Below are 14,679 nucleotides of genomic sequence, written 5' to 3'. Positions count from 1 at the left end.
ACTATAGACTAAAAAAAAAAAAATTTTTTTTTTTTTTTAGTTTCCCCTGATCACCAACAATTAATCATGGTAACTTAAGTTTCTTTAGATGTTGCTGTGAAATAAAATTTAAGTTTTCTTAAACAAATTATGTTTTATTGTTTGCAGACTTTACACTTAAAACAATTCCCACGACCCACGATACGGGGTTCATTTTTCACACAAAATCATGTCACATCTTTGTTTTGGAAAATAAAAGAAAAGCTCATAATAATTGGTACAAAAGTGACAGTTTTTGTTTTTGAAGGAAATAGAGCATGACTAAATAAAATAAGAGTTAAAAAAGTGACTTGAAGAAGAATGTTAATTAAGATTTTTCTCTTAGCCAAACAATAACGTAATTATGACAACAAAATAATTTATTTAAATTAATTCTCAAGCTATAAATTTATTTGGAAGTTAATTTGGCAATTTAAAATAGACAAAACTGTGAAAAAGTATAAAGAGCAATAATAACATTTTTCAGTTAATTTTTTGGACAATTAATTACTTTTTAACAATTTTCTTACAATGAACAGAAATAGTTGATTGTATTATATACATGTAATTGAACACAATTTTAATAATGTATTGACAAATCTTTTAATTAAAAACCTGTAATCTGTAATGATATTGTCTGTCTTAATAAATTAAAACAAATAAAATTAACATTATTTTAAAATATTTCTTTTTAATTTTGTTTATCCAAATTACTGTTTAAATCTCAAATTCTGTCATGTGTTGTTTTTTATTTCTGTTTAATACAAATTCCATTGATTTTGGTTTAAATTTAATAAAACTTTAAAAACCAGTTTATTTGCATATTAATAATCTAGTCAAATTGTTGGTTATTTATTCATAATATTAAACATTTTTTTTACCAAAAAAAAAAAACAAATAACAGAATCCACACACTTTGTGTTTCAACTTCAATAACGTCTCTTTTTTTAAATAAAACTAACTGTCGGTATTTAGTGGTGATGTTTGTATCTTTTTATGTTGACTCATGTGATAAATTATAATAATTTTTTTAGTTGTTGTAATTCTATATATTTATTTATATGTTTGTAGCGGCTTTTTTGCATTTGAATAGAGTATTTTAATGTTGTGTGTGTGTGTGTTTTAGTTTTTGTTTTAAAGAACTTGAACTTGATAAACTTGTATTAAGTTTTAAATTTCTTACAAAAAGTTTTTATGAAGAGAAACAAACTAAAGTTTTTAAAAATGTTTGTTTTCAACAAGATTTTATAAGAAAAATATATTATGTGTAAGATTATTTTATAAAAAATATTAAGGCATTGTTTGCCTTTTTTAGTAATTTATTATTTATTTGTGTAATATATTAGCACAGAGTTATGAGGTAATCTTAAGTCTATATTGATTTCTTAAGATGATTTATTTGTTAAAAAGAATGTTCTCATCTGCCACCGAAAAATTCGACATTTTTCTCTATATATTTCTATATAGTCTGAATCTTACACTCTTCTGTCGACTTAAGTCTGGACTAGACTAAATTTTAGATTCCTGCCTAGACTATAATCTGCCTCTACTACAGGCTGTACATAATCGTGTTTTGCACTATTGTCTCGACTATAGTCTGGCCTAGGGTTCTATAAAATGACTTTCGATTAATCGAACAATCGAACAATTTTGTCGAAAAAAGTCGAAAAGTCGATGAACTCGTTTATCGTCTATGAAAAAAGACGAAAAATTGACTTTGTAAATAAAAGTCGAAAAGTCGAAAAAAGTCGGTAAAAGTCGAAAAGTCCAAAAAAGTTGGAAAAGTCAGAAAAAGTCGAAAATTGTCGGATAAGGTAGGAAAAAGTCGAAAGAAGTCGAAAAAAAGCCGAAAAGTTGGAAAAAGTCGAAAATTGTCGAAAGAAATAGAAAAAAAATGCAAAAAGAATTTTGAGAAAAAAGCTCTAAAATGGTCGAAAAACTTAAAAATAATCGAAAGAAGTAAAGAAATAGTCGAAAATAGTTGACAAGCCGGATAAAGTAAAAAAAAATCGAAAAACGTTGAAAATTCGAAAAAAGCCGGAAAAAATTAAAAATCGAAAATTAGAAAAAAAAGGTCGAAAAAAGTCAAAAAGTGGACTTTTTATAAAATACTAAAAGTCGACTTTTAATTAAATGAAAAAAGTCGACTTTTAACTAAATTCAAAGAGTCTAATTGTCGACTTTTAATTTCAACTATAGAACCCTAGTCAGGACTACTGTCTCGATTACAGTTTTAATCTTAGACTGTACCATAGTTTGTATTGCCATCTTGAATATAATCTGGATTTTGCCTCGACTATAGGCTAAACTTGATTGTGTATTATAATCCAAACTATCTGATTAATTGAGCTATTTTTTCGACTATAATTTGTAATATTGTATAGTCGATACTTTGGACTACTACAACAGACTATCTGGACTAATCTGGACTATTATCTTCAATATAGTGCGGCTTATTGTCTGCAGTCAGTACTATTTATCAACTTTAGTTTAGAATTTTACTTAACTCGACTATAATCTGGACTATATTCCAGACTATACTCTGGACTTTTGTCTCCACTGTTGGCATGGCATGGATATTTATCTCGATAACAATTTGAACTATAGTCTGAACTTCTATCCTACTAATGTCTATGCTGCTATCTCGACTATGGCCTTTACTATGGTCTGATGTATCTCTACACAAAGCACTCATTATTAGCTTTTATTTTTTTATTTTCATCAAGTAATTAAATTTTTTCATCTAAAACTATGAAATCAATTCTATTCATTTTCAAAATGCTCTTTAACTAAGCTTAATTTATTACGAAATAATGATATTTAAAAATGTATTAAGCACAAATTAGCAATTAAACAAAAGACTTAAGAAACAAACTTACAAAATCTTAAGTATAAAAACAAAAGACTTAAGCAACAAACGTTTTTTTAACATCATGTTCAAGAGTCTGAACAATTTTAATTTTGAAATGAAGCAGCATCTACTCATTAGATTAACTTTTAATATTAAGTTGTTAAACTTGGCAAAAGTGCATTTCATATAAAACTGTTTCCGTTAGCAGAATATTTATATATAATTTTAAAATTGAATATTAATTTCAGTTTAGTTGTACAATGTTTTAAATTAATTGGAATTTTTCTGCAAAATTTAATATTATTTCTTATAACTTTTAAGTTAATGGCAGCCCATTAATTGAAATCATTAATTAGGCTTTTATGTTTACAAAACTCTATAAATTTAATTAAAAATGTAAATTATTGATATAAAAAATGTCGATAAAATGTTTACAACATGTAATTTTTGTATAAAATTCTAAACATTTTTTTATATTTATTATTTTATTTCTTTGTGGAATGCTTACAATAAAATTTAAAATTATAATTTTATTAATGCGTTTTCTTGTTGTCTCTCCCACAGATGTTTTACCACCAGCAGCATATACAACGAATACGACACCTGAGCATATTTCTACTGTTGTTACTCTATTTGTCACAAATCAAAGCTTGGCGACCATGTCCAGAACTAAGTCCAGCTTTGCGTTTACCCTGCAGGTGTGTATGTTGCAGATATTTGTATATATTTAATGGCAGATGTACAGTGGATAAAATTAAAAAAAATATAAAAATATTACACTAAAAAATGTATACGAGATTAGACTAGAGAGATTAGACCGATTGTACCGACTATTCAAAAGGCCTAATTCATAGGCCATAATATAGACTATACTCTGAACCTGAATATAGACTATATTACATATTCAACTATAGACCAGACTATAGAGTCGAATAAAGGTCAGACTATAAATCACTCCAAGACTATACGGCTGAGTACGGATCAGGCCATAAACCACGCTATTGAACTGACTACAGATCAAATTATGGATCAGACTATAGACCAAGCTATGATAAGACTATGTGTAGACCAGAATATAGTTCAGACTAAAGACTATATTGCAGACTATATACCTGAATTAAGATCAGACAACAGACCATGAAAAAGGCTATTTACCAGACTATATACCAAGCTATAAAACAGACCCTATACTAGACTATAGACCAGATTATAGATCAAGCTAAAGACTAGACTATGGGTTTTGATAATGACTAAAGATTACAATATAGAACAGACTATAGATCAAACTATAGACCTGATTATATGCCAGAATATAGACAAAACTATAGACCAGACTGTGAACCAGAATATGCACCTGACTATAGACCAGACTATAGAGACCACAATATGTACCTGACTAAAGTTCAGACAATGGACCACAATATGCATCTAACTATAGTCCATACTATAGAATTTACTGTAGACCAGATTATAGACCTACCTATATACTAAAGTACAGACTACATTATAGACCATACTATACACCAGACTATAGATCAGACCATATACTAGATTATAGATCAAACTAAAAACTAGACTATGGATTGTGATAATGACTATAGATTAAAATATAAAGCAGACGATATACAGGACTCTAGACCAGACTATAGATCAGATTAAAGATCAGACTATAGACCAAACTATAAAGACCACAGTATGTACAAGACTATAGATCAGACTATATTCCAGATTATATATCAGACTATAGACCAGGCTGTGGACCGGAATATGCACCTGACTATAGAGACCACAGTATGTACCTGACTATAGACCATACTATAGACCTGGCTATATACTAAACTATAGACTAGATTATAGACCATACTACAGATCAGACTATAGACCAAAAAATACAAATGACTATATATCAGACTATAGACCAGACTGTAGATCAAATTTAGATTATATAGAGTATAGACCGTACTATAGGCTAGATTATAGAGACCAGAATATACCAGACCTATTGACTATAAACCAGACAATAGATCTGACTATAGCTCAGACTACACATAGACATACACTATAGTCTAGACCTTAGACCTTACTATAATCTAGTAAGATCTTCCCTGCGGTTAAAAATTTGTTATTTTTACCTTTCTTCATAAGCGTTTTCCCACTGTCTCTCTTTAAATCCATAAAATATTCTCGTTTACCTAAGAGTGTGTGTGTGTAAAAAATCAACTGCTTTTTTAACGGTTGTTTTTTATTTATACATCATAGATGTTTTTATTTTATGTGTGATTGTGTCACAGAATTTCTTTTTACACTTTTTTACTCACTCGTTTGCTCACCCAGTTTGCTAAGTCAGCTAAATACTTACTCAATGTTAGCTGACTGACTGACTGGCTAACTTGATCACTTACTATGCTAATGGAAGCAATAAAAATTCTAAATAAACAATTTCCGCCTATGGCAGATTGATTTTCATTCATAACTTTTGCCTGTAGCTTTTTTTATTTTTTTGTTATTTTTAATGCAATTATTATGTTTTTTTTTTTGAAATCTTGTAATGGAATTTCTCAAGTTATTGAACATTTCTTTTCAATGACTGAGAATTTTGTATGGAATTATTTGTTAATTTTGTTTGTTGTTGTTTCTTAAATAGATGCAATGTTGTTGCTTTCGGCTCAACGGGACAACTTGGTGCAGTGGCCATGGATTGTGATCGTGTTGTATTTCATGGTGAAGCTCCACAGTTACCATATGGTGCACCCATAGTTTCATTCTCTCAGCGTTATAGCGGTCAGCAAGTATTGCCGTCACAGGTAAGATTAATTAAGTTTTTGAAGATGAACATTTTTTATTGATAAATAATTAACTGAAATAAAAAGAAAAATCTTTAGGACTTGAAGTAAGTAAACTCCATCAGTGTTTAAGCCTCAAAGTATATAACGAGTTTTTTAAATAAACCAATTCTTGGAACATTCGCGAATAAATAAACGAATGCAAATATGCATTCTCTTTTAAATATAACTGTTTATTTTTTAATTGTTATTACAAAATAATCATATGTATGTTTTTGTACATACCCAAATAAAAACATTATTAAATGTATCAATTTCAACATTAAGGTTTTGACTCTATAAAAAAATCCCTTAACAATTGTGCAAAATATAGTTGTAAAATAATTTGACAAGATTATAAACTATCTTTTATACACATGTCATTGTTACAAACAAAACACATATCTGTCACAATCTTTGCTCTATGGCCTATAACTGTTACAAAAACATAATAACTATGGCCAATAAACCAAATTAATCACTACAAACAAATATGTTTATTATTACAACGACTGCCAACGTTAAAAAAACAATTGTTTCAAACGTCAAATAGAAACCTTAACTTACAGTGGCAGCATTATTAAACAATGTTACCACAACTTAACGGTGTTTTTTTTTTCTTTTCAGTTGCAATTATTAAGCTGAGAAAATAGTAATAGTTTTGAAAGATTTAAACAACAAAAAAGATATAATAAAGTCAAGGTTATCGCTAGTACAAAAAAAAAACAAACAACATTGAGCAATAAAACATTTGGAAAAAAATATACATATAAATTTGAAAATACAACATTATTGGCTAAAATAAAAGTTAGATTTGTAGATTTTTTTCTATAATGTAGTTTTGAAAACTTTTATAGTGTTCAGATCCAACTAAACTAAACTAAACTCTAAGAGCAATTTAATGGGTGGGAAATTAATTTATAAACAAATGTTTAACATGAATATAAAAGGCAATAAAAACAAAAGTATTATCTTTTGTGAAAAACTTTTACTTTGTTATTATTAATACATGAATTAAATGGTATTAGGGGAACTAGTGTTCTATAGTTGAATGAAAAGTCGAAAAATTTGCAAAGCCGATTTTTCGTCATTTCGACTTTTTTTCATTTAGTTAAAAGTCGGCTTTTAGTATTTTATAAATAGTCGACTTTTTTCGAATTTTTTCGAATTTTTTCGACTTCTTCCGACCTTTTCCGACTGTTTTCGACTATTTTTTTCGACTATTTTAGAGTTTTTGACCTTTTCCACTTTTTTTAAAATTTTCGAATATTTTTGACTTTTTTCAACTATTTTCGAATTTTCGACTTTTTTCGAATTTATTGGACTTTTTTCAACTATTTTCGAATTTTCGACTTTTTTCGAATTTATTGGACTTTTCTACTTTTTACGACTTTTTTTCGACTTCTCGACTTTTCGATTTTTATTTCCAAAGTTGACTTTTCGACTTTTTTCATAGACGATAGTCAAGTTATCAACTCTTTGGAACAAAATAGTCGACTTCGACTTTTCGACTTTTTTTGACAAAAAGTCGTTTGTTCGATAATTCGAATGTCGATTTATAGAACCCTAAGGGGAACTGAAAAGTAATGGCTAAAGTTAAACTGTAGGCCAGACTACAGATAAGACTATAAAACAGTCCAGGTAATAAACCAGACTATAAACCAGATTGTAGACAAGGCTTTAGGTCATATTATAGACAAGAACTTAGACACAACTATAGTCCAGACTATAGACCAGATTAAAGACAACACTTTAGACCTGATTGTAGTCTAGATATAGACAAGACTATAGACGATATTATAGACCGGAATATAGACCAAATTATAGACTATAATATAGGGCTGGTTATAGACCAGACTATAGATTAGACCAAAAACCATACTATAGATCAGAGAATAGACCAGATTAGACTAAAAAACAGAAATCAAAATATAATGCATGCTATAAATCAGACTACAGAACAGATTATATTCAATTTATTTACAAGACCTTTCTATATTCCATAGTATAAACCAGTTTATAGAACAGAACTTAGACCCGACTATAGTCCAGATTATAGACAACACTTTAGACTAGTCTATAGTCTGGATATTAACTAGGCTAAAAACAAGGCTATAGACCAAATTATAGACTGGACTATATGACTGATTATAGACCAGACTATAGATCGGGCTATAGGCCATACTATAGATCAGAAAATAGACCAAACTATAGACCAGATTATAAATCAGACTATAAACCAGAGACCAGACTAAAATGCATGCTAAAAATCAGACTATAGACCATATTATATCCAGATAATTTACAAGACTTGTCTATATTCCATAGCATAGACTTTAGGCAGGAATATGGACGAGACCCTTGACCATTGATAGATCAGATTGTTAAGCATACTTTTGACCAAACTATAAATAAAACTTTAAACCACACCATAGTCTAGACTATAGACCAGATAATACACAAAAACTTAAACCATATTATAAAACAGAAATTAAGCTATAATGCAAGTTATAGATCTGAATATATCAGATTATCTGAATATCTCAGATTATTTTCAAGACCTGTCTATATTCCATAGTATACACCAGATTATACATAAAAATATAGGACAGACTACAAACCTGATTATAGACCACCATACTTTAGATCAGAATATGGATGAGACTCTTGTCCACTCTATAGATGATATTATTGATCAGACTATATACCATACTTTAGATGAGAATATGGACGAGACTCTTGTCCTCACTATAGATCATATTATTGAACAGACTATAGATCACATTATATACCCTACTTTAGAACAGAATATGGACGAGACTTTTATCCTCAATATAGATCATATTATTGAAAAGACTATTGACCAGACTATAAACCACATTATATACTAGACATATCGGCCATTTTATTTGAACTTGAATACCCTAAATATTTCGTTAAGTATACTTATATATCTCTCTTCAATCATCTTAAATAAACAACAAGTACTTTAAAAGTCCAGTTCCAAAATCTTCAGCTATTGTATTATCAAGATACAAATACAACAAAATAATCATGAATTTAAAGAAAGAAGATAAAATGGCAACAAAAAAACAGAAAACTTCAACTTCAACAAAACACTTTCACTTGAACTAAATAAAACGACAGACGAAACGTCAAACAAACAAACAAAAAAATATTAAGTATAATCTAGACTAACATTAAAAACCAAGAATATGAAAATAAAAACTCATAAAAAGTGAAAATTTTTTAAATTATAACAAGATAAAAAATATGTACGTAAAATCACATTAAGAAATGTGTTAATCAGTAAAACTCAATTAAAAATTAATTTATTTTTTTTTTTGTTTTTTTTTTTCTTAAATTACTTTCATGGTTTTCTTAATATTTCAGCACTTTGGCACACTAAAACTACCCATGGAAGAATTGGATTTATCGAATAATCTCATTAGACGTATACCGGAAAAATCTTTTGTTGGTCTTAAAGAATCACTAACGGAATTACGTTTAGCCAATAATTTACTGGGCGATAGTTTAAATCCGATATTTTCTTCAGCCGAATTTCATCCACTGAAAAATTTGAAATTATTGGATTTATCAGCGAATAAAATTAAATCCATTGAGGAGGGTCTTCTTAAAGGTTGTGGTGATTTGAAGGTCAGTAACATTTAATTTAATTAACATACAAGTGTGATGGTTGTTTTTAATGATTAATTATGTGTATTTTGTTGTTGTATGTTTCACGTGTTGCAGTACAAGTGTTTTTTTAAAGTGACATATTCATATAGAGGGAAAGAGACATAGATTAATAAAATATTTTAGTCATGTCTTATTAACATTTTTTAAAAGGTCTTTTTTCTTGTTTTATAGTTGGCGATGTTAGTTGATTTATTGAGTTTACACCATTTGTTAACGTTAAGTATAGTATAAAGATTGTATAGTTAAATTTAAAAATCAGACTATAATCCAGACTACTTAAGAATAGAAATATAAATCTGCGGATGCGGTTGCGTTTTATGGTCCCAAGAGAAAATACAAATTGTAGCCATTTTATTGTTATTTGTTTTGTATTTCATAGTTTATTGTATCTTCTTCTTCCTTGGCATTCACAGAAAGGTGTTAAACACATGATTTTTCTTTATAGGATGTATGAATGACATGACAGCTCTAAATGTAAAACAAATTAAAATAAATTTGGTACAGATTTCTTCTACGATTAAAGTTGTCAAAACTCCATAAAAAATTAACCTTCTTTCCCGCCGCAATATGGTATTTATACTCTTTGATCAGACTAAAAACTATATCTGTCTATAGACCAGATTATAGACCAGACTGTAGCCCAATTTATATTTTAGACTATAGAGCTTAAACCCTACTATAGTCCAGCTCGAGCGTTTTGAGAACTTTTCTTTTTTTTACATATTTTAATTTTTCCTCATTTGCATATTTTGTATGAAAAATTTCCGATTTTTTGGTGGGTGGAGAGATGGCGGGGGTAAATTTCCTTTTTTCCCTCGCGGACACGCGACTAGTCCTGACTCAAGCCTAAACTATAGACTATACTATATCCAGATTATATTTCAAACTGTAGATTAGAATATAGACCTATAACAGACAAAATACCAGACTAAAGACATATAACAGAACATACTACTTTTAGACTATAGAGCATACAGTAAACCAATCTATAGAATAGACACTGGTTCTCACTATAGACTTAGACTATACCCGTCAATAAATCAGACAATAGACCAGACTTAAGACCAGATTATAGAATGTATATCAGACTATAGACCGACTATAAAAAATACAAAAAACCTCATATAATAAATAAGAGTATATTTTATACTTTATTCCAGACTATAGAACAGACAATAGACCATACTATAGAATATACTATGGATCTGACTATAGACTAGACTATAAACCTGAATATAAACAATACTATAATCCAGACAATAGACCATAATGTAAATCAGACTAGAGTCCAGACAATAGACCAGATTTTATAAACCGAAATTTAGGCCAGACTATGGAACAGACAGTAAACTATACTATAATATTGACTATGGATCAGAGTATAGACTAGACTATAAACCCGTCAATAAACCAGATTATAAAGCAGACAATAGACCAGACTATAAATCAGTTTATGGAATGTAAATCAGACTATGGACCGACTATAAAAAAAAAACAACAAAAGACCAGACTAAAGTCATATAATAGAACAAGCTATATTTTATTATTTTATTATACTACACAATAGACTATGGATCTGACTATAGACTAGATTATAAACATGACTATAATCCAAACAATAGATCATAATGTAGATCAAAGTAAAGTCCAGACTATAAACCGAAATATAGGCAAAAATATAAACCAGACTATAATTCATAGTATAGTAACGCCAACTTTAAATTTACGTTACTTTTAGAAATGGTGTAATCTAACAAATAATTTATAATGCAGTTAGTTACATGCAATTTTTTTTCCTTCTTTTAAACCAGTTTGAATTTCCTAACCATTCGTATTTATTATTTATTCAATTTGTTTATTATTTCACATTAGTTTTTTTTATTTAATTTATTATTTTAAATACCAACCTCAAAGTTGTGACGGGATTTTTTTTCCAATATTTTTTGTATGTATAGTTGAACGGTGGCGTTGCCTTTTGCAATTATAGTTATAGACAATATTATTAAATATTTTCTTTTTGTAATTTTATTTACTAACTTGGGGTAAAGTAAAGTTTTTGATTCGTTTTAAACATATCACTGTCATTTCTCAACATTACAATTTAACGACTAACGTGCGTCATTGTACTTACTAATATTTTGCTAATATTTATATTTATGCGTTTAAATTGGATTTTAATAATTATTTACAGGTACTACAATATAGACAGACATATTTTTGTTATTTTTTTCTTAAGAAATTGAAAAGCGTGTAGACCATTAAATCATCCAGTATTTGTTTTTTTTTTTTTATTTGTTAATATTCAGTACATGTCTAGGATAGTGTTGCGTGTTGTTGTTATTTTTTAGTTTGCAGTAGCTTTTCAATCTAGTTTAATTGATTATAGAGTTCATTGATTCATGTTGGACTCAGTCATGTTGAATGACTTTTAGCTAGAAATTATAACTTTTAATTGTTTATTTAATTTTAGTAATTATATTTGTCCGTTTTATAGAAAGTTAATAAAAAAATTCGTTTATTACTTATTAAATAACTAATTGATTTTTTTGTTTTAGCGCCGGTTCACACAGGGAAACTTTTGATTTTGTGTGTTAGAGAAAGAGATGGTTGATATTTCTTTCACTTTTCTCACACACAAAAATCAAAAGTTTTCTTGTGTAAACTGGCACTTTGCATATAATTTGGAGTACAAGCTACGCTCTAGACCATTAGGCTATAGTCCAGAATATTGTCTAGACAATAATTCAATCTATTCTAAAGTCTTTTAGCTATGCTAAATTATAGACGTTGCTAGAAATTAGGCTATAGTCATTAAAATAGTTCAGAGTATAGACTTACTTGTAAATCAGACTGTAATCTTACTTATAATACATAACATAGGCTAGTATACAGTCCAGACTAGAGTCCCGGCTATAATGCAGTTTTGATTAATTTATAGTCCACTCTATAGTCTATAGTTTATCTAACATATACTAATTATAATACAGACTATAGACTGTAATTTGTAAATTTCAGTCTATTTATAATCTAACCAGTTAGCATTTTTTGAAATTATCGATCACATTCGAGTCATTTATGACTCTTCTGCACGATTAAAATGATGAGCTCACTTTCTGATCATAAATGATACATTCCTTGGAAGAAAATGGTACAGTACCCTCGACTCTTCTAAATATTATTGACCCCCACTTCTGATCAGTTCTGACTAATTTTTTAATCTTTCTTATTTTCGAATCATATTATAATCTTTTTGGTGTCTTTTCTGGGACAAATACAATAAAACATAATATAGTTTTTGATCTTCCGAATGCGGGAAATATAACTAGAAAATACACTTATAAACAATCATATTTGTGACACCTGTAAGATCTATTTGTGATTGCTGTACATTTTATTATTGTTTTTAATATAACTTCAATTTCCTTGACAGAAAATCGACTTAAAATAAATATCACATTAATTGAAATAATTTTACATTTAATTTTATAAACAAAATGAGAATTATATCAACTCATTTTAGGCCACACAAAATTATTTGCCAACTCTTCTAAAAGAGTCCTTTCTGAGCCCCTTTTCTAATCAGTTTCGACTCATTTTCATTGCAAGCAAACACAATTACATAAGAAACCACTTAAGATCTTCTAACTGCTTGAAATATGATCACAAAATAAGTTTTTAAAACCTTAAAACACCAGGATGATCAATTTATGATTGCTATACATTTTGTTATTGTTTTTTAAATAGTAATTTTTTCAATCATATATCAGGATAATTTTCGAATCATTTTTTAAGAGCATAACTTATTAATTACTTTAAAGTCATCAGAAGGAGTCAAAAATGACTCAGTTTACTGATTAATCATCCAACAATCTTACAAATGCTAGCTAGGCTAGTCCATGCACCAATTTATAATCTAGACTGTAAATGTAGTTAGATTGTGGACTAGTTTATAGTCCAGGCTATAATTCAGTTAATAATCCAGACTAATATATAGGATACACTGAAATCTAACTATTTGATCAGATTATAGACTGGCTTATAGTTCAGAATATTGACTAGACAAAATCCATTGTCTAGTTTATTGTGCAATTAATAGACCAGTTAATAGTCCTCACTATAGACTAATTTATAGTCTAAGCTGTAATCTTATTTATAGTTTTCAATATAATTGTCTTTATAGTTCAGATTATAGACTCGGCTACAACAACCTAATAAAACTACATGATTAAAATTAAAAAATTACGCCTCTAAAATAATTTATTTAACTTAAAGCTTTATTAGTACCTACTATAGCGTCTAAGAGTTTAAAATTTAACTACGAATAATACTACCTGATTTTTTATATCACACATATATCGTTAAACCATAACTAAAACAAATTCCATAACCTGGCCTCTATTCAAAACAAAAATCGAAAATTTACTTCTTCTTTCTCAAATGGGGGCCTTCACTAGATCTCTTGGCAGGCAAACGTTGAGCACGCAACGTAGTTTTCTCCTTTACACCATTGCCTTTATCGGGAGACTGAAAATATAAAAAAATATAAACAAAAATATTATTATTTAAATTGATTTTATTTAACATAAATATTTATTTTTCAGGAATTTTATATAGATCGCAATAGTCTGGCCTCGGTACCCTCGAATTCTTTAAATGGACCCACCGCTTTGAGACATTTATCCTTAAGGCATAACTACATAAGTAAGTGCTATAGTAAATTATTACTTTTAATTATAATTAAAACAAATGCCTTTCTATCTTTAGCTTCTTTACGCTATGAATCGTTTATTGCCCAGCCCCAATTGGAGATTGTCGATTTACGCTATAATGAAATCAAAACCATTGAGGGTTTAACCTTTAAGGGTTTGCGTAAAATACGCGAAATTAAATTAGCCGGCAATCGTATAACGAACTTAAACAGTGATGTCTTTGAAAATCTTCCCACTTTACAGAAATTAGATTTATCCGAGAATTTTATACAACAATTTCCCACGGTGTCTTTAAGACCCATAATTAATTTAAAATCATTGAATTTATCCTCGAATATGTTGCAGGTTTGTTGTGTTTAATAAAGATTAAGTAAAGAAGTTTTTTTTTTAATAAATATTTATTTCATAAATTACAGCGTTTGGATTATACTCATATGGAAGTGGTGAAATCTTTGGAAACTTTGGATTTAAGTCGTAATGGTATTACTACCATACCCCCGGGCACTTTCCGTGATTTGACAAATTTGAAATATTTAGATTTGAGTTTGAATTCTTTAAGAACGGTAAGTGAAAACTATTA

At 28.5% G+C, this 14,679-nt stretch overlaps 1 protein-coding gene across 3 annotated transcripts in view; it reads left to right on the top strand.

The window, feature by feature from the left end:
• LOC111676469 (protein artichoke) overlaps positions 1 to 14,679 on the top strand; it is a 33,210-nt gene that overhangs the window by 14,668 nt on the left and 3,863 nt on the right. For all 3 annotated transcript variants that reach the window (XM_046948588.1, XM_023437406.2, XM_046948587.1), the window contains exons 3-8: positions 3,434 to 3,567; positions 5,514 to 5,673; positions 9,085 to 9,348; positions 13,992 to 14,091; positions 14,155 to 14,444; positions 14,516 to 14,662. In XM_046948588.1, the coding sequence (XP_046804544.1) occupies positions 3,434 to 3,567; positions 5,514 to 5,673; positions 9,085 to 9,348; positions 13,992 to 14,091; positions 14,155 to 14,444; positions 14,516 to 14,662 (1,095 nt within the window). The remainder of the gene's footprint in view (positions 1 to 3,433; positions 3,568 to 5,513; positions 5,674 to 9,084; positions 9,349 to 13,991; positions 14,092 to 14,154; positions 14,445 to 14,515; positions 14,663 to 14,679) is intronic.

Source organism: Lucilia cuprina, chromosome 4 (genome assembly GCF_022045245.1).
Source record: "Lucilia cuprina isolate Lc7/37 chromosome 4, ASM2204524v1, whole genome shotgun sequence".
NCBI classification, from domain to species: Eukaryota; Metazoa; Arthropoda; class Insecta; order Diptera; family Calliphoridae; genus Lucilia; species Lucilia cuprina.
This window is presented reverse-complemented; position numbering and strand designations above follow the sequence as displayed.